The 18802-nt window shown below is 51.7% G+C and overlaps 1 protein-coding gene across 1 annotated transcript in view; it reads right to left on the bottom strand.

The window, feature by feature from the left end:
• The window catches only part of TRPM1 (transient receptor potential cation channel subfamily M member 1), a 45664-nt gene extending 34697 nt beyond the window's left edge, over window positions 1-10967 (bottom strand). Inside the window, 10 exon segments of the mRNA XM_054561967.1 lie at window positions 326-426; window positions 1175-1247; window positions 2719-2842; window positions 3262-3436; window positions 6166-6337; window positions 7060-7184; window positions 7937-8150; window positions 9709-9904; window positions 10829-10937; window positions 10940-10967. Of these exon segments, the coding sequence (XP_054417942.1) occupies window positions 326-426; window positions 1175-1247; window positions 2719-2842; window positions 3262-3436; window positions 6166-6337; window positions 7060-7184; window positions 7937-8150; window positions 9709-9904; window positions 10829-10937; window positions 10940-10967 (1317 nt within the window).
• Between the last annotated feature and the right edge of the window lie 7835 nt (window positions 10968-18802).

Here is an 18802-nt window from a genome sequence, read left to right as displayed (position 1 = left end):
CTCTGGCTGGTGTGGTTCAGTGGACTGAGCACTGGCCTGCGAACCAAAGGGTCGCTGGTTCAAGTCCCAGTCAGGGCACAGGCCTGGGTTGCAGGTCAGGTCCCCAGTAGGGGGCACACAAGAGGCAACCAACCACACATTGATGTTTCTCTCCCTCTCTTCCCTAAATAAAATCTTTTAAAAATAATAATCCCCATGGAGCCCCGCATTGAATCATTGGAACCCCTAGATCATTTCCTGAGACCTGTGTCGTGAGGGGAGCACAGACTAGTGTAGCATCTGGACAGAGTCGGCATAAATGGTATGAACTGGAAAATACTTTCACCGGCCAGTGGGGCCCGAAGACAAAGATCTGGCTCCGCGCTATGTCGACGCGGTTCCAAGCCAGCGCCAAGCTCAACTGGTCCGGAGCTGACGCGTTCGTTCCTGGAAAGACAAGAAAGCAGGCGATTCTCTCTCCGTGCCTGGTCTGCCCAGCATTCAGGGCTGAGCATCACTGGCTATTCTCGTGCCCTGGAGCGACCATCCAGGCCCCATCTCCTCAAAGGGCTGCCCAGGAGGAGGCTGGAGGCAGCCCAGTGACCCTGGGACGCTTTTCTGGACTTGGGCCTGTCAGACCTCCGCCTGGGCAGGCCAGCGGGAGCTGGGCCCCCGGGGGGGGGGTGAGCGCTGCCGGAGAGCCCCACCGCGCAGCCGCGCAGAGCACCAGGTCGGCCCGCCAGGCAGCCGGCCCACAGCGACTCCCTCTCCTCTCTCCTGCTGTGTGTCCTTGTCCCAGCAGAGCCAAGAGGCCGGCAGGAAGTGCGTGTCCCCAGGCAACCCCCGGAGTGGTCAGGTTGCAGCCGGTCATTAGGAGAGAGGCAGGGAAATTGGACAAGGCACTGCAGGATGCAGTGACTGAGGAAGACAGAAACCCTTTTGGTGTTTACCCTCCAGGAGTCGAAACCCTTAATGAACTGGTTCCAGAGGGAAGCTGGTTCTGACTTCAGCCGGCTCCGTCCGCGGAAAAAAACACCCCTCATCACGGAACCCTTGTCGTCTACCTCGGCTTCCTGCTGAGACGAGCCTAGGCAGCTGGCTGGCTCGGGGCTCCGTCCCCCCCGGGCACGGTTCCCGGCGGGACGAGGGGACGGATTACGGAAAGGGCGGAAGTCCCTGTCGCCCCAGAGCTCACCTTTCAGCAGGGCAGTGAGAATGGCCATCTCCATGTCTTGCTGCCCCTCGGCTCCCATTCTAAACACGGTGACCTGAAAACGGGGTGACCGCGGAAAGACTGGGTGAAGCGAAGTTGAATACAAGGGGGGATATTGGGGTGTTTTTTAAATTCTCGATGGAGGATATGTTTACTGAGGGGTTTGTTTGTTTGTTTGTTTGTTTTGTTTGCGAGAGGAAAGGAGAGAGAAAGAGAGAGAGAGAGAGAAACATCGACGTGAGAGAGACATGGACGTGAGAGAGACATGGATCAGTTGTCTACTGTTTGTGCCCTGACCAGGGATCAAACCCGTAAACCTTTGGTGCGTGGGATGGCGCTCCAGCCCACGGAGCAACCTGGCCAGGGCTGGGTGTTTTTAAAAAGGATCCCCCGGACTAACAGGCAACGATTCTGAGAGCAAAACCATTTTAAACCTGGGTCTTCTGGCTTCCAGAAACAATTGCGTTGCGCATCCTGACTCTGAGCACTTGCCTGGGTTTTCTTTTATTACTTACCCCATCTGCTCACCCAGGTTCTACACTCTAATGTCTACATTGCTAGGGGAGATGGCAACAATCATTTCTACTCCGTCTCGATTACACAAGCCAACCTCATCTGATTGTGTTCTGCCGGTATTGTATTTACAAATGCACGGAAGGACCCGCCACCGGCTAAAAGATGACAGTTCGCAGATGGCTTGCATTGGTGGTTAGCAATTTTGAGCAAGTAACTATTTTTTAATCGAGGTATATACATTATTTTTTTAGACATAATGCTATTGCACACTTAATAGTATGAACAGAACTTTCATATGCATGGGGGGAAAATTCATGTGACTCGCTTTACTGCAGTATTCGCTTTTTCGTAGTGGTCTGAAACCAAACCCGCAATATCTCTGAAGTAGGAAATGTGTAGAATTTTGAAGAGGCTACCTTATGTGTGCAACAAGAGTGCCTATTCTTTATAAGAATCATTAAGGAGGCAAAGGGTGGGAAATAATTACAGGCACATCTTGTTTTATTGTGTTTTGCTTTATTGTGCTTTGCAGATACTGCATTTTTTTTTTTAAAATAAATTGAAGGCAAGGTCCTTCAGCAGCAAAAAGATTACAACTTGCTTCATTGCAGTGGTCGGGAATCGAACCCACGTTATCTGTCAGGTACGCCTGTAGTGTATTTGGAAAGCGATGTGATAGAATTTTATAATCTCATCGAAAAGGGTGGGATATGTCGGTCCTCAGATCATTAGACCTGATTAAAAGCCTGCACCTTGGAGCGGGTGTGACGTGGCGTGACGTCATCCCCCAGGGACAGAGCTCTGAACGCACCTGGGCCGCCCCTCTGTGTGAGCTCACGCTGCCGCCATCACGTGGCCGTGACGCCCAGGTTGGTGTGGGTTTGTAAGCCGCTCCTTGGAAAAGCCGAGCTCAGAGACGACCAACCCCATCACGCACACATGGGCAGGATTAGGAAGGAAACACGATGCTCTCAGTGGAGCTGGCTTGGAAATAAACTCCAGACACTTACAAGTTCTTTCTTCTTCATGCACTCCATTATAATTGCAAACAGCTGATGCGACTGTGTCTTGCTGTAATTAAACGTCTTCTGCATGGTGACCAGGAGCTGGTCCCTGAGGGATTCATTTATTACCCTGTTCAAAGGAAATGCCAAAGAGAGGAAGACAGCGCCAGTTAGTCCCTGTACGGGAATCAATCCAGCATCTCCAGACCCATCTGGTATCTTTGGTCGGAAACTTTCCATTGGAGGGGATCCCGGGAGAGCAGGCAAAAAGGGAGCAGGGTGTGAAACTGCGTTCAGACTTGTCCTAAATTCCAGGCTTTTTGAAAACCTTATAAGGGAAAACAAAGCTGGGAGAGGGTGGGTCCCCTAGCAAAAGAATTCTTAAGAAATGTCATGGCCTCCCCAGCTCCTTTTCCTGCTGACCTCGGGACACGGGGAACTGAGGAAATCCTCCTTATTTCACGTTTTTGGAATGGCTACGGTTTCCCTCCAGGCCTAACGGCAAGGCCGTTAAAGCCCCCAGCCCTCGGAATATGTCAGGAGTCCTACCCTCCTTCCTCACAGTACTTGTGCGCAAAGGACAGAATGTCCGCGGCACGTCCGCTTCCGTCGCAAACCACCACGGGGACCGGAGGCTCCTCTCGGAGGTATTCCAGGACGATGGAGAAGACGTTGGGGCCGCCTTCCACCACGAGGCCCACGACGGGCACGCCCTGGCCCAGTCCTGCAAACGCACACCACGCCTGCCCTCAGACCGCCTCCCGGCCCCGGCTGCATCCCATTTTAATTTCTGAGATGACGGCTTGGACAACGGGCCCGATGTTGCCGCGGGCGCAAGTGTCCCCCGAGAGTCCCGATGGTGGTTGTCTTCATTCTTTTATTCAAACTCCGTGTTATGGCCATAGCGGAAAAAGTAGAGTCTTAAAATTGTGACCTTTCTGAATCACATGGGGTTGAGCTCCATGCAGAGGTCACCTGGCACATAGGTTACTTCAAGGTGAGATGCGAGAGACTCTGGAAGATTCTCTCTGCTGGAAAGATACCTCCCTTGCTGCCCTGCCCCAGGGCCTGACATTCCCACCCTGGATGGCTAGTCCCTGAGGAAGGACACTGTAGTCCTGACCGGTGTGGCTTGGTTGGTTGGGCATCGTCCCAAAACGGGAAAGGCCACAAGTTTGATTCTCAGGCACGGCATGTGCCTGGGTTGCGAGTTCGGCCCCCAGTCTGGACGCATACGAGAGGCAACCACTCCCTTTCTTTCTCCCTCCCTTCTCCTCTCTCTAAAAATAAATAAATAAAATATTTAAAACAAATTAAAAGAATGCACAGTGCAAGGCATTGGGCCAGCGATAAAAGAGCTCCATTCACCTCCTGGCCTCAGTCATTAGACATTCAACATCGGGCCAGTTACCCAGCCACACGGGCCTCGCGGGGGACCATCTGTCAAAGGCACGTCATCACCGTGCACCTTTGTCTCCTTAATGGGCAGTAAATACAAGAAACTGTTTGAACATCCCAGTACTGGGTGAACTTTAAGTGGCTTGTCAGTGTGGTGTGTTCTGTCATTGTTTCTGCCTCTAGTGCGTGAAATAGGCAGTGAGTCCCAGGGAGGGTGAACCCATCCACTGCTGTTAGCCCTTGAGGGTCCTCCCCTATCTCTACCAGACCACAGGACTCTCCAGGGACAAGGTGGGAGCAAGCGAACGCTGGTGGCAGAACCAGCAGGACGGGTTCTGGGAAGCAGGAGGCAGCGGGCAAATCCAAAGGACCAGGGGTTCTGGCGATGGGGGAGAAGCAGAGACGCAACTGCCTCATTCGCAGTTTTACCCCAAAATGGCCATGACATTATGCTCTGAGTATCCTTCACCAGATGTCACGGGAGTTGCTTGATTACCATCAACCAAGTGGGAGAAGCGTCCTTGGTCTCAAAGTTTGGAAGGCCTTCAGATGACATCTGCCAGCATATGTTAGGAGATCTAAGAATCTCTTTTTCTTTTTGTCCAATTAATTGAGAGGAAGGAAGGGAGAAAGGGAGAGAAACAGCGATCGGTTGCCCCTCACAGGGAACTGCCCCTGCAACCCTGGCAAGTGCCCCGACCAGGAATCGAACCGGTGACCTTTCTCTTTGCGGGACAACCAACAGAGCCTTGCGGGCCGGCCAGGGTGAGATCTAAGAATTTCAAGTGGGGGAAGTCAGAGTTTCTGTTTTGCCTCCATAATGCATTTCCACAGTCAGGAACTTCCACATATCCTGAACAACTCTTAGAATAATCTCAGTTCAGTTTAGTTCAGCGAATGTGCATTTGAGGGTCCTCCTTGGGTCCGTCCCTGGCTAAGAGAGACTGGAAAAATAGACCAAGATGACACAGACCCTGCCGCTGAGGTTTCCCACCCAAGCGAGGCTTAGCATTTTAGATATTCGGGAATGCAGTGACCGAATCACCTTTGTTTCTAGAAACAGAGTGGAACTACCTCTTCGTGGTTTAGGCTGGACTCCCCGAAGCTCCGTGCTGTGAGAGGTGACAGCTGAGCACCCCTTTGCTGTCCCTGCCCCACTCAGAGCCCTAGGCAAAGGATGACAAAGGGAAGCCCACCAGTCACGTGGCCCGGCCATGCTGGGTGGCATGAAACGTACAAGTCCAGAAACACGAAAACACGCGAGGATGAAAAATTCAGCCCCCCGCCAACTTATCCACGGAGATCGGGTCCTTGGAAATCCACAGCTTTGCCTAGCAGGCACTCTCAACTCCGATCCCTGTGCAGACCTACGGTCCCTTAAATTGTGCTTCATAATGATCATTTCCAGGATGGCTTTTACAGAAGTCATACCAGTCATGGTAAAGACGAAAAACCCTCGACGATCACTTTGTAGACGACTGTTTGGCAATAGAAGTTGCTGGAGTGTGAGCAGGTTCCAAGAGGTTATCCTGGTTATTTTCATTCTAACAGGTTGCTATTACCATTTCATCTGGCTGAGGATCGCTCGCTCCCCTCTGGCTTGACCTCAGCAGCGCCCCGCCCCCGCCCCCCGGGAGGAGCCACCTGGCCCGTCTTGGTCAGGCTGAGAAGCCAGAGCTGAAGCTATTCAACTGAATGACCAAGCAGAGGAAACCCTACTAAGTCTTTCAGAAATGGTTTTTGTCCGAACAATAAAAAAAGTAACTACAGCAATTCTGGGGAACCGGGGCCCATTGAAGAACGCGGTGGGCGGCGGCCGTCACCATGGCAACCGCTGAGGAGGGAGCCGTTTCTGGCGTCAACCCTCCTGGTGATCTCCGGGCAAAGCCTCGGGACCCAGCTCAGTGGGTGCGCTTTGCAGGTGGCTAAGGAAAAGGCTGGAGGCAAGTCATCTTGCGCTGCTCTAACAGGAATCAAGGGTGAGGCTTTAGACATCCTGCGTGGGCAGTTTCCTTCCAGCGGGGCCCACTGCCCTTGGCCTTGGCCAGAACTTACTGGTGTTGATCTTCTGCAGAGAGATGTGCTTTTCCAGCTGCCTCCGGAGCTTCACCTCGGCGCCGTACTGGCCCAGGGTGCCGTTGTCGGCCAGGATGAAGTGAGTGTGGGAATTGTTGAGCACAGAGAGCTTGCTGAGAGGGTTGGACATGGTCTGGTAGGCTCGCGTCACCTGCCAAAACGCACGGCACACATCCGAGCTGCGGCACCCAGATGTTAAGGCCGCAGGGGAGCCGAGCGAGCGAATGCGCGCGGAAACTGCTTCCTCTAAGCGTGCGTTTCCTTCTTACCCTTGTTCTTTCCTAAGGGAGGATTTCTTTTTGCAAATTTCTATATTACATTAGAAGAGAATACATTATTTTAGGTAATAGCAACCCAGGAATTGTACGCGGGGACATTGATCGCAGAGAAATGAAAACCGAACACAAAATCCTGTACGTAGATGTTTACGGTGGCTCTACTGGGTAGAGCCACCTGGAAACCACCGAATTGCTGATACGCGCAAACAACCTGGATTTCCAGAGGATTATGGTGGAGTGAAAAAGCCAGTCCTCAAATGTTGCATACTGTGTGATCCTATTTACATACCATTTTTGAAACGATAAAATTATAGGTAAGGGCAGATGGTGGTTGCCAGAGGGCGGGAGGGCGCTAAGTGTGGATGTTCAAGGGCCACGTGGGGGAGGGTAGTGGTAACGGAACTACCGTGTATCTTGATTGTATCAATGTCAAGATTCTGGTCGTGGTACTAGGCCATAGTTTTGCAAGATGTGACCTATGGGGAAAGGGTATATGGGACCTCGCTTTCTTATTCCAGGTGAAGGGAATCTACAATTATCTCAAAATAAAGACTGATTTTGAAACATCGCCTGTGGCTGGGGAGAAAGCACTTACATCCTTTCCAACCAGGTCTTCCTTATTCTCCACGATGCCCCAGGGGGTAATGCCTATAGCGCAGACCCGGCCTCTGGACTTGGAGGAGTGGTCTTTCAAGGCGTCCCCGACGTGGCTGATGACACCTGAGAGCAGCCAGAAGTCACATTTTATGTCTCTTACCTCCCTTCATCTCACGATTTGTGAACGCGAGGGACCCCTTCTCTGAGCCGCTCCACTCCCTAGGGAACAGGGTTGAGACACAATGATGTTCATCATCAAAAGAAAGCACACTTGGGGCCTGGCCAAGTGGCTCTCTTGGTTGCAGCGCCATCTTGTGCACCAAAAGGTTGTGGGTTCAATCCCCAGTCAGGGCACATGCCTGGGTTGTGGGTTCAATCCCCGCTCAGGGCGTGTATGGGAGGCAAATGACTGCTTCTGTTTTTCTCAAAAGTCAACAAAATAAAACCAAACTGGCTGTGAGGGGGTTTCCTTTGCAGGTCTCCAAGGATGGAAGCCTCCGGGTCTCTCTGGCCGTCTTTGGCTGCATTCAGCTACAGTTGACAGCCAGGCTGCCCGGCCTTCAGCCTCCCTGTGCCTCAGTTTCCTCTCTCGTGTGCTAGAGAAAGGATGGCTGAGAACCTCAGTGAAAATGAGGTTCCTACAGGGCTCCGTTCAAGGCACGGCACATATACTGGGTGCCAGAAATGTTGACCATTGCAACGATCACACCAAAACCAAAAACAGAACAAGCTCCTGAATAAAGCCTTCACTTCCGTCATAAATATTCTTGGAGTGCAATGCCTTTTGTTTTTCAATGTCAGTTACTGCAAAGCTCTTTGGGAACCAGGAGTTCCGGGTCTGCATGTTTACGGCAAGAGAAAGGCTCCGCTCTTACCGGTGCTGACACCCCCAGTGAAGATCCAAGCCCCGGTGGTCATGGCAGCCTTGATCAGGCCTCTCCCAAACACCTGCTTCAGCTTGGGCTGCATCTCGAAGTTCTGGAGCCCTCCATGCACAGATATCAGGAGCTTGGGCAGTTCCAGCTGCCAGTCTTTCACCATGAGGTGAAGCAGCGAATCAGGCTTGGTGTCATAGGACACGCGGATGTACTGCAAGAGAGTGTGTGTGGCGCTCAGCACCCGGCCTTGGTTTTGCCTCCCGTGTTACAGGGGGACAGGGTTATAGCTCCTGTCCAAGCAAGAGTTGTCTGCCTTTCTGTCCCTCGGGTTCTGGGGCCTCCGCGTGACACGCTTGTGGCCAAGCTCCGGAAACTTTGAAAGGGTTGCCAGGCTGCCCCGTCAAATTTGGATTTTATTTTCTGTCAAAGATTTTATTTATTTATTTTTAGAGAGAGGGGAAAGGAGGGAGAAAGAGAGGGAGAAAAACATCAGCGTGTGGTTGCCTCTTGTGCACTCCCAACTAGGAACCTGGCTCACAGCTCAGGCATGTGCTCTGACTGGGAATCGATCCTGCAACCTTTTGGTTCACAGGCCGGCACTGAATCCACCGAGCCACAGCAGCCAGGGCCAAATTTGAATTTTATGTGAACAACAAAATATGTTTTAGCATAGGCATGCTTCGTGCAAGATTCAGAACACACTTATACTAAAAAAGTTATCCATCGTTCATCTGAAATTCAGATATAACGGGGTGTCTGTATTTTACCTGTCAGCCCTAATCTTGAAGGATTCAACTCCAAAGCTGGCTCAGCCAGGACCAGGGCCCTAGAGGTTGCACAGGATCTTGTTGGGGGGGGGGGCCCACCGGCCAAATTGAGTTGGAGATGAGAGTAGGGATCATTGGCCAACCTTTGGACTTGACCTTCCTCTCAAGGTGAAGAGGAGGTTAAGGCCTTGGCCCCTATGCGTCACTTTTTTGTGTCCATGCCGATATGTGGGGTGCATTCCAAGAGACCCTCCGTTGTGGTATTTGGGCACGTGGGACCGTCGCTCAGTGTTTGCCGATAGCGATCGCCATGCCGATGCCTCCCCTCTCTGGTTGGGCTCATCGGAAAGTCAGGGGTGCTGCCTGTTCTCATGCAAATGTGAAAGCCCGTGGCCTTCTTGGCCAGCTGAAGGCCAGGCAGGCTGTGGATGGACCGCGGGGGCAAACATTTCCAGCTGCTAAGGAGGGTTGAAGCGCCACACTTATAAAAGAAACAAAACAAAATGCAGACAACCCCCCCAAAACAAATAATGCAATTCCTCTCTTATCACTGGAGATAGAATGATAAATTAGCCTGCAGAGTTGGGCCAAAGTATGACCTGTGGCTCCACAATTTTGGTGTGGATTTAGGGGACACTGCATGTTCTTTATAGTGGTGCCCACATTCTGAATCTCATGGCTAAAATGCCGAGCGAGTTCTGGTCAGGTAGATCTGTTGGTGGGAGCAGCCTCCCCAAATGCCAAAGTCGCGGGTTCGATTCCCAGTCAGGGCACGTATAAGAATCAGCCAGCGAACGCATGGAAGGGTGGAACAACAAATTGACGTTTCTTTCTCTCTTTCTCTAAAATCAATCAATAAAAAAAATTAAAATGGTGAGCGAGCAGCAATATTTCAGGTCTTTGCCATGAAATATCTAGGAAGACCGAGCCACACCCGTGAAAGAAGACCCAGGAGCCCGCAGTCTGGGATTCTCGGAGGCATGGGGCTCAAGCCGCTCTTACCATGGCTTTAGTGGAGTATCCGCCACCCTGGAACTCGAGCGTCCCGTAGGAGTCTGTCGGGGAGCTCTGGGTGTGTTTGCCAACAGACCATTTCTCGGGCTGAGCCCCCACCTCTTTGCTTTCCTCCGCATTTTTGCTGGATGTCACACTGGGGGAGGGGGGGATATGCTGGTTGGTGAGCTGGCCACAGCAACACCTGAAAACAAAAGCAAAGCAGAGCAGAAGCAAGGAATGTGTTTCAAATTGCGTAGGTTTCCGGTGTGGGCTTCTGCAATGCATCATCCAAATAACATCAGGAAGCGCTAACAAAGTTGCCATGGAAACATGTCAAGAGTTCGCGGAGAAACTGAGGGCTCGGCTGGGTAGGAGAGTTTACATTTTGGTGAGTGGCGGACGTGGCGGACGGTAGCCTATTTGTGCCTTCACAGAGGAACTCAGTAGTCCACGTGACTCCCTGACTAACAGCTCATGTGAGGATAGATTCTGGCCACCCTTCTTGTCTCCCCAACCACAGGCACTAGAAGAAGAGTTGCTGGTGCCCTGGCCAGGTGGCTCAGTTGGTTGGAGCATCATCCCATACACCAAAAGGTTGCAGGTTTGATTGCCGGTCAGGGTGCATATGGGAGGCAAATGATCGATGTGTCTCCCTCACATTGATGTTTCTCTCTCCCTTCCTCTCTCTCTCAAATCAGTGAACACACCCTCGGATGAGGATTAAAAAAAAAATATTAATAATAGTTGCTGACAACTGGTAGACAAGTGTGGGTTTGGATAATGTCTTTTTTTAATGCTATTGTATATGTACTTTTTAAATTTAAATTCCAAATATTTAGGAACATAATTGATTTTTATATGTTAGGATTTTTTAAAATCCCAACTATGTATTGCAAGTATTTAGAAATAAAATTGATCTTTCTATGTTTGCTTTGTATCATATAACCTTGATAAGTCATTTCTTGCTTCTAGCATTTTTCTTTTTTTGGTAGAGTACTTGGGATCTTCTACGTAGACAATCAATTCATACACACACACACACACACACACAGAGCTTTATTTCTTCCTTTCCAATCTGCATGCTTGTTCCTTTTGGGGAATGTCTTAATTGTGGCTTCCAATTTACCTGTTAGGGTCTTTCGTGCTAGGAATGACGAAGACACATTCTCGCTTGCAAAACGTTTTTTCGATCCAAGCTTTCTGTCCCTGGAAGAGGAAGAAGTGGCTATTAGGCCATGTCTTCCCAAGCCATTGTCAGAGTTCATTCTTTTACTTCTATCAAATTCATATGTGATTTGCAGGACGTCTACCTAAAAGCATCTGGGCAGACGCTTTCCAGCCATCCCTGCCCACCCGGGCGGCAGTGCCGATCTGGGGCTGCCTTGTCTCCACAGGTGCCACCGCCAAGGATAGTGGCAGACAACCCAGTGTCACAGAGGACCCCCCCCCAGTGAGGTCATGTCAAGGACCGATGCCACTTTTTTCTCCTCAGAAGCTCTAGCCCCAGTCCTGGCGTGCCGAGACGGTCCACAGCGGGTTTCGATCCTTCTGGAAGAACCTGCAAGCCCCACCCAAACCCAGCCTTCCTGGGGAGACCTCAGAGTCAGCTGGTCTCGGCTTTCTTTTGCGTAACAGGACTGACTATAATTCAAAGCCTTACCCGGGGCCCTTCAAAAAGCAACACCATACACTTTTCTCTCCAAATAATTTCGTGAGACAGAAACAGCAGCCATCGGCCCAGAGGGGAAAACTCAGAACGGCGAGCCTCTGAAGCCGCGGCCCAGCCCTTCTTACACGGAATGTTCTCGCAATCAGCATTTTCTGTCTGGAAAGAAAATGTGCTTACCCTTTCGCATTTCACTTCTCACTTCCAAGAAAAGCTGGGAGATCATCCTTTTTTTTTTATTTTGGGGGGTGGGGACAAAGTTCAAAGTATTTGGACTGCATGCCTTTGACCAAAGACAAGAACTCTGAATAAATATTGAACTTGCATGAGAAGGCTACTTTTCCACAGAGACATAGGATAGCAATCTCAGCAGTCCAAGACTGAACAAATAAATCGATGTAGTGTGGACGGTGGGAGCTGGGGTTCTAACTGTTGAAGACAGGAAGTTACAAATGGCGGCAGTCACCCTGATCGGTGTGGCCCAGTGGGTTGGGCGTCATCCTGCATAGTGAAATGTCACTGGTTCAATTCCCGGTCAGGGTACGCGCCTGGGTTGTGGGCTCGGTCCCAGGTTGGGACACCTACGAGGGGCAGCCGATTGATGTTTCTCTCTCTCTCTTTCTCTGTCCCTTTCCCTCTCTCTAAAAAAATAAATAAATATACTTTTTTAAATGGTGAAAGTTGGAGGGGGGGGAGTAGTTAGTATGACTCTCCGTAGCTTTGGATTGAAATTGAAATTATCTATAGGAACACACAGCTTGTAGTATGTAGAGGTAGAAAACAGATACAAAAACAGACCTAGGTGTGTGTGGTCACTTTCTCCACACCCACACGTATGCACACACATATGTGTATATTATACATAGTGTATGTAATATGTGTATATTACACATAGTGTTAGTTATCGATTGCTGAACATAACAATTGGCCCCAACACTTAGTGCCTTAAAACAACCAACATTTATGGTCCCCCAGGTTCCGTGGGCCAGGCCTGGCATGTGGCTTAGCTGGGCATGTCAGACTCCGGGTCTCTCTCGTGAGGATTCAGTCTGGCTACGGGCAGGGGCTGTGGTCTTCTCCGGAAGCATGTGACCAGGGACGACCTGTTTCCAAGCTCTCACGTGGTTGTTGGCGAGATCCAGATCTTCCGAAGGGTCGTTGGCCCAACGCCTCCCTCAGGTCCTTGCTACATGGGCCTTTCGTTAGGTGACCTCCATCAGAGTGACAGATGCAAGAGCCCCACGCTACAGAAGCTACGGTCTCGTTATAACTTAAATTCTGAAGCGACAGCTCATCCTTTTTGCTGCATTCTATTCATGAGGAGGGGCCGCTCAGTCCAGTCCCCACACAAGGGAAGACGTGATCATAGGGAAAGCACCTGGCATCATGGTTCTGATCGCTGAGACGTGTGTCAGGAGATATCCATCTTGGATGAACACGCTGTCAACTGTAAGACGACGCAGCTACTAACAATGCAACTGGATGATGAACTAGGCCGCCCCACCCGCAAAGTCTCCTCTTACAGAAAGTCCTGGGGACCTAGATTCTCGCTTCTCTCTTCTCGTGTCCTCATTCCAGCTCTTAGGCTTCAAATTAGCCAGTAAGGAGTGAACCCTTGAAACCAGACACGCCCTACTCAGGGCCCTAATAAAGACAGAGCTCCAGGTCCTCAGCCTCTTTCTCTGTCTATCTGTGTCTTCACTGTATGACGCTCTGGGACCTGTGGGTAATAAATCTTGTTCCTCAAAGTCCTCTGATGGTTTTTGCAGAAGCGCATCTTGTAGATATGAAAGGGACCACAGGGCTGCTCCAGCCTCGGTGCTTGTCGCAAGTGGGGAAATGCCAACGGGGAGTCGATATGAGTAATACACGCCTGGGCCTTCGCTGTCGATAGACTCAGGCCAACACACGGTTGCCCAGGCGTGAATATGGGGATGCTGGGATTGCGGGGTCACGTGGTTACCATGCATGTACATGCACTTATGTATATTCATAAACCTCCTGTCCGCACCCACTGAGCAGGCCCAATAGCAACAACATTCCGATAGCAGGAGCACTGGTGCCTGCGTATCGTCCGCAGGAAGGAACCAGGGAGAAATGATGGAACCCGGGAGGGTGGGGGCAGGGACTGGACAAGAAGAGCCAAGAACGTCTTACTGGGCCAGAAAGTAAAGAAGCAGTTTTTGTTTTTGTTTTCTTTTGACGTCGGGATTTATCAAAAGAACACAGGGACACCTTGGAGGGGCGCCCACCGGCTTTATCGGGGATCATTTGAGCATGGAAATAAATGATCACAGTAAAGAATTATAACCCTTTGGCTGAAGTCAGGACCCATGACTCCACCCGGGTGGATATCCATACGTAAATCCATGGCGAAAGCTCTTTCTTCTCATGGGAAGTCACCCACGGAATGCAGAAGGAATGACGGGACGAGAAAGTCACCGTTAGACAACCGTTAAGGATCGTTCCTGAACGCTGAAAGTAATGGGTCAAAGTTTGAAGAGTAAGAGTACACTCTCCTGGTCTCAAAGGACCTCCCAAGGATAGGTAATAATTCCAAAGGGGAAATCAGTAACCGGGCCGCGGAGCTAGCTGCTGAACGCCGCCCAGCACAAGGTGAGCATCCCCGGGAATGCGCAGGTATTCACTGCGAGCCTCCCCGTGCAATGCGCTGGACAAAAGTGCCAAAACTGCATGGCCTCCACCTAATCAGGGGGACGCCTCAGACAATCCAAATCGAGGCGCATTCTACACAAGAACTGATCTGTACTCTTCAGAAAGGTTAAGGCCACGGAAGACAAGACGGAGAATGGTTTTAGGAGCTGTGGAGGCGGGACTGTGGAATGGCCATCCACCCGCAGGCCCACCCTCTCAGCCTGGCCTTTCCCTCTCTCAGCCCCTCCCCGTTTCCTTCTCTAGGCCCCTCCCTCTGCCCCTGTCTAGGCCCCTCCCATTGCTGCCTCTCTAGGCCCCCGCCCTCTCCATCTGCCCTGTAGGTCCTTCCTCTCAGCCTCCTGCAAGTGGGCACCTTCTAGAAACCGTGCCGGAAATCAGAAAACGCTTGTCCCGCTCCTGAGCAGCAGGGCTCAGGCCCCGTATCCTCAAAAGGGGGAAATGCCCCCTGCTATGCAGGATTTAACCCGCGGAGGTGGGTGAAGAGCTTGGAAAACAGTGACGTGCCTCTCCTTTTATTAATGTCTGTTCTGCCACAGGCAGCTTTTAAATGCCACCATCACAGGCTGGCCCCAGTCTCCTTGTCCGGCATCGGAGACCCCTCCGGGGCCACTGGCCTTGCTTCTTGCCCCCAAACCCGGGAGGGGGCTCCTCGGAGTGCTTAGCGCCAGCCCCTGCTTGGCGGCCCAGCCCTCCCCAGGCTCCATCTACTTCTCTCTGCTTCTCCAAAAGCCCTTTCTTTTTTCTAATGAAAAAGCTAGCATGTGACTAATACAATTTCCCTGGGGGAGAGAAGCACTTTGCTTTGGTATTAATGATTGATTTTTTTAAGAAGTTGCCTTAAGAAAAATGTCCTCCGTTCAAAAAATGCCAAGTTACTGCTGAGTCTCCAAAAAGGTTCAAGAATCTTCTGAGGATAAACAAGAGGCACAAGAAGTACTCTTGTTTATACATCATGACCCCACAGGGCTCCTGTCTCTGCTCAGATGTCCCCTCCTTAGGGGGGCTCTCACCCCATCCCTGCCTCCTGTCCTTCATGCACTTCATCCAGCAGCCCCCGCTCCCCTCCCCCGCTCCCCCCACAAAAGCCACCGCAGCCCAGTTCCCCAGCGTCTCCAGGGACCTGGCAGAGAGGAGGGGCCCTATATCCACAAAGACTCAATGAAGGAGTAAATGGCCTGAAGGCAGGATTGCCAAGGCTGCTCAGAGCTTATCAGACCCGCCTACAGCAGGCGCTTGCCCCTTGGCCCTGCACTCAGGGCAGCCGGGAGGCCGCCCAGTGGGCGGGGGAGCCTGGAGCTAGAATGTGGGATGCCTGTGAGGCAGGCGCCGCAGGCGCAGGCGCGGCAGGGCCTTGAGGCCCTAGTAACCGCAGGGGACCCCGTGAACTCAGGGGGGTGGACAAAGCGGAGGCAGGCAGGGGGGCTGGAGTGCGGTCTGGGCAGAAGTGTGGGAGGTATGAATGAGCTTGGGGGAGATGAGGTCGGGGTGCAGCTTGGAGGGATCTGGTGGGGGCAGAGCGCACGAGGGCGAAGGAAAGGGAGGAAGCCAGTACCGACCTTTGGGTTTCTGGCTGGCGGAACTGGGAGGCTGGGGCTGCAAATGGTGGGGTGGGGCCGCCCCGGAGCAGGTGTGGGGAGGAAGTCCAGCACTCAGCTGTGGGCCTCGGGCTGCAGGTGCCTGTGGAACGTTCGGGTACAGCAGAGGTGTCTCAGGGCAGCTAGTTGCACGTGTTTGGGACTCAGTGTATAAGTGACATCTAAAGTTGTGGGAATTGCCCCCGGCCCGGTGGCTCAGTTGGTCGGAGCGTTGTCCTGTGTACTAAAATGTTATGGGTTCGAGTCCCGGTCAGGGTGCATAGCCAGGTTGTGGGTTTGACCGGGGCACATAGGGGAAGCAACCGATGGATGTTTCTCTCTCTCTCTCTCTCTCTCTCTCTCTTTTCCCCCGCTTCAAATCAATAAGATTGCCTATGGGAGACTACAGATAAAAAGGGAAAGGCAGACAGGGCTTGGAAGAAAGACCCAGAAGGTGGAGGTCAGACGTAGGGTCACGGGCACCTCCATGGCTGCTTTGCCAGGGACCATGTGTCCATGAGGGGCCACGCCAGGCTGTGGCGGGAAGGCAGGGGACACTGCATTGAAAACCATGGGAACTGGGCCTGCCAGATATCTTTTTCCCCTAAAAAAAGGAAAAAGAAGCATCTGCTTCAACTATGATGTGCCAACCTCCATACAACCTGGGCGGCGGTCACCCACAGGCTCGTTGTCCTGTTAGTGTCTGGGCCTTTTTGTGAATTCAGTGGGAAGGGCCCGAGGAAGCGGAGACAGCCAGCGTCAAGCCTTGGGAGAAGCGTCCTGTGACCGAAAGCCACGAGGAGCCAGGAGAATTTGATCTTCTGGAAATTGTGCACACAGATGGGGGCGGCCCTACCGTGAGGGGGTGCAGGAGGGCGGGGTGGCTGCAGGGAATCAGCTTTGAGAAGGCCCCTGGGATGGGGTGACCAGAAGGGAGAGGGAGGAGGGGTGGGCGGGGCGTGGGTGATGGGCGTGGCTTTGGGCAGGGCAGTTGCCGCCCAAGGGAAGTGGCTTCCCAACATAGCAGCTGGTTCAGGGCTGGGCGAGTCTCTGTTTACTCAGTGGCCTTGTTTCTTGGGCCAAAATTAACAGCAAAGCCCACAGTGAAACGACTGTGGACCAGTTTAGCCAAAAGAAACCACTTGTCTCATGTGTCTATTTCGAGCAGACACCTCGCACCCGTCCTTCTGAGGCCGCATGTGGCCCACACGTGGACTTGGTTTGACCCTCTTCTGCGGAGAATTGCTGTTGTTATTCACGAAGGGAGGGGGTGCGGGTGGGAATCTTGACTTCTGGCTTCTCTGGAACGCCCTGGGGAGGGGAACGCTGGCTGATGTCCCGCACCGGGGCAGGTGGCTGCGGGTGCCCACACACCTGGACCTGCCCTTTCCTGCCTGCTGTAGGCACCTGCGGGCCCTACTCCTGCCTGCCTGCAGAACACAAAGGACAGGGAGCCCCAGGCTGACGACAGCGGTGCCACTACCCTTCACAATTACAAACCAGATCCTATTGTTTTTCTACACTTGTACAAACAAAGTTGCAGTGGACTGAATGTCTGTGTGGCCCCAGATTCATAGGTTGAAATCCTAATGCCCAATGTGAGGGTATTAGGAGACTGGGTCTTTGAGAGGTGCTTACATCCGGAGGGTGGAGCCCCTACAAGCGGGATTAGTGCCCTTATCCAGGACCCCAGAGAGTCTCCTCACCCCCTCCACCACGGGAAGACACAGGGAGGACACGCCATCCATGCACCAGGAAGCCGCTGCCACCAGACACCAAACTCGCCAGCTCCTTGATCATGGACTTCCGGCTCCCAGAATAGTCAGAAGTAAATTTGTGCTGTTTATAAGTCACCAGTCTATCCTATTCTGTTACGGCAGCCTGAACAGACTGAGACAAAGGTCCTATCAGAATTCTGCATATGCATTTCACCAGAATTGCCTGGGTTTTGTTGTTAAAATGTGCACACAGGTCTGTTTGTTTTGGGGGATGACCCTTCTCGATGCAGTCAAATCACCTAAGAGAATGTCTTCATTCAAGGTGGGACTGCTTATGCGTGGGGCCTGCCAGGTCGACCTCTGACCTCCCCCTTGAGTGAAGGGCTGCTGACCTGTGGGTAAACTGCCAGATAGTGATTAGCTTCAAGCAAGGGCTAAGAATCAATTAGGAGAAAAAAGCAAAACACAGAGCAAAGGAAGGCCACATCACAGCCACCTAGATACTGTACTATTTAATTATACCACTGGGCCAGCCCCACAAATCGCAGCAGAGCTGAGGCTACTGCATCTCTGATATTTGCTCCTTAATTTTTTTTTTTTTTTTTACCATTGGCAGGCAAGACTGCCAGGTCTCACACATGAAATAAGCCAGTCACAAAAGGACAAATCCCATCCGATTCCACTTACATGAGGTTAAGCAAGGAGGGAAAAGACATATATATACGCTGAACACTGTAAAGCTGTGATATTCAGTGGGGCCACCAGGTGGGAAGGCACACCTTTGGGAGGGAGGTGGGGCAAACCCAGGCATTTGATGAAGCTCAGGTTGATGCAGGTGGCTCCCGCCCACCTGCCAATCCATCCACCAGAGGGAGGGGTTAGAGCATTGTCCCGATGTGCCGAGGACATGGGTTCGATCCCCAGTCAGGGCACATACAAGAAAGAGCCAATGAATGCATCAATAAGTGGAACAACAAATCAATCTCTCTCTCAAATCAATTTAAACACACACACACACACACACACACACAAGGACAGCACCTAGCACAATCCTTTGATTTTCCTTTCAAGGAACTGAGGTCCAAACCAAACCCCAAGGCTAGTTGGTGGCCAGCTTGGCTGAGAACCGGCTTTCTTTGTCCCACCCTCCTGGCTGCTTGTCTTTGGAGGGGGCTGGGCACTTCCACTCCCACCCATCTGTTGTCTGGAAACTTCTTTTCCACCTACAGACAGCGCATGAAGGTCTGTTGCCGTATATTTTGAACCAAGTGAAAAACTGGAAACCTCCCATTTGTCTACATCAGGGACTGGTTAAAACAATTACGACGTAGCAAATCATGAGCTCTGTAACTATTTAAAAGACTAAAATAGAACTATAGCTTCTAGAGGGTAACCAACTCTATTAATAGTTGAAAAAATGGCTTGTTGTGAGATGTTTCTACATGACCCAGCGTTACAAGAACAGG

This window comes from Pteronotus mesoamericanus, unplaced genomic scaffold (assembly GCF_021234165.1).
Source record: "Pteronotus mesoamericanus isolate MK-2021 breed Mesoamerican mustached bat unplaced genomic scaffold, CSHL_Meso_final scaffold_582, whole genome shotgun sequence".
NCBI classification, from domain to species: domain Eukaryota; kingdom Metazoa; phylum Chordata; class Mammalia; order Chiroptera; family Mormoopidae; genus Pteronotus; species Pteronotus mesoamericanus.
Note: the sequence above shows the minus strand (reverse complement) of the source record. Positions and strands in the feature narration are given on the sequence as shown.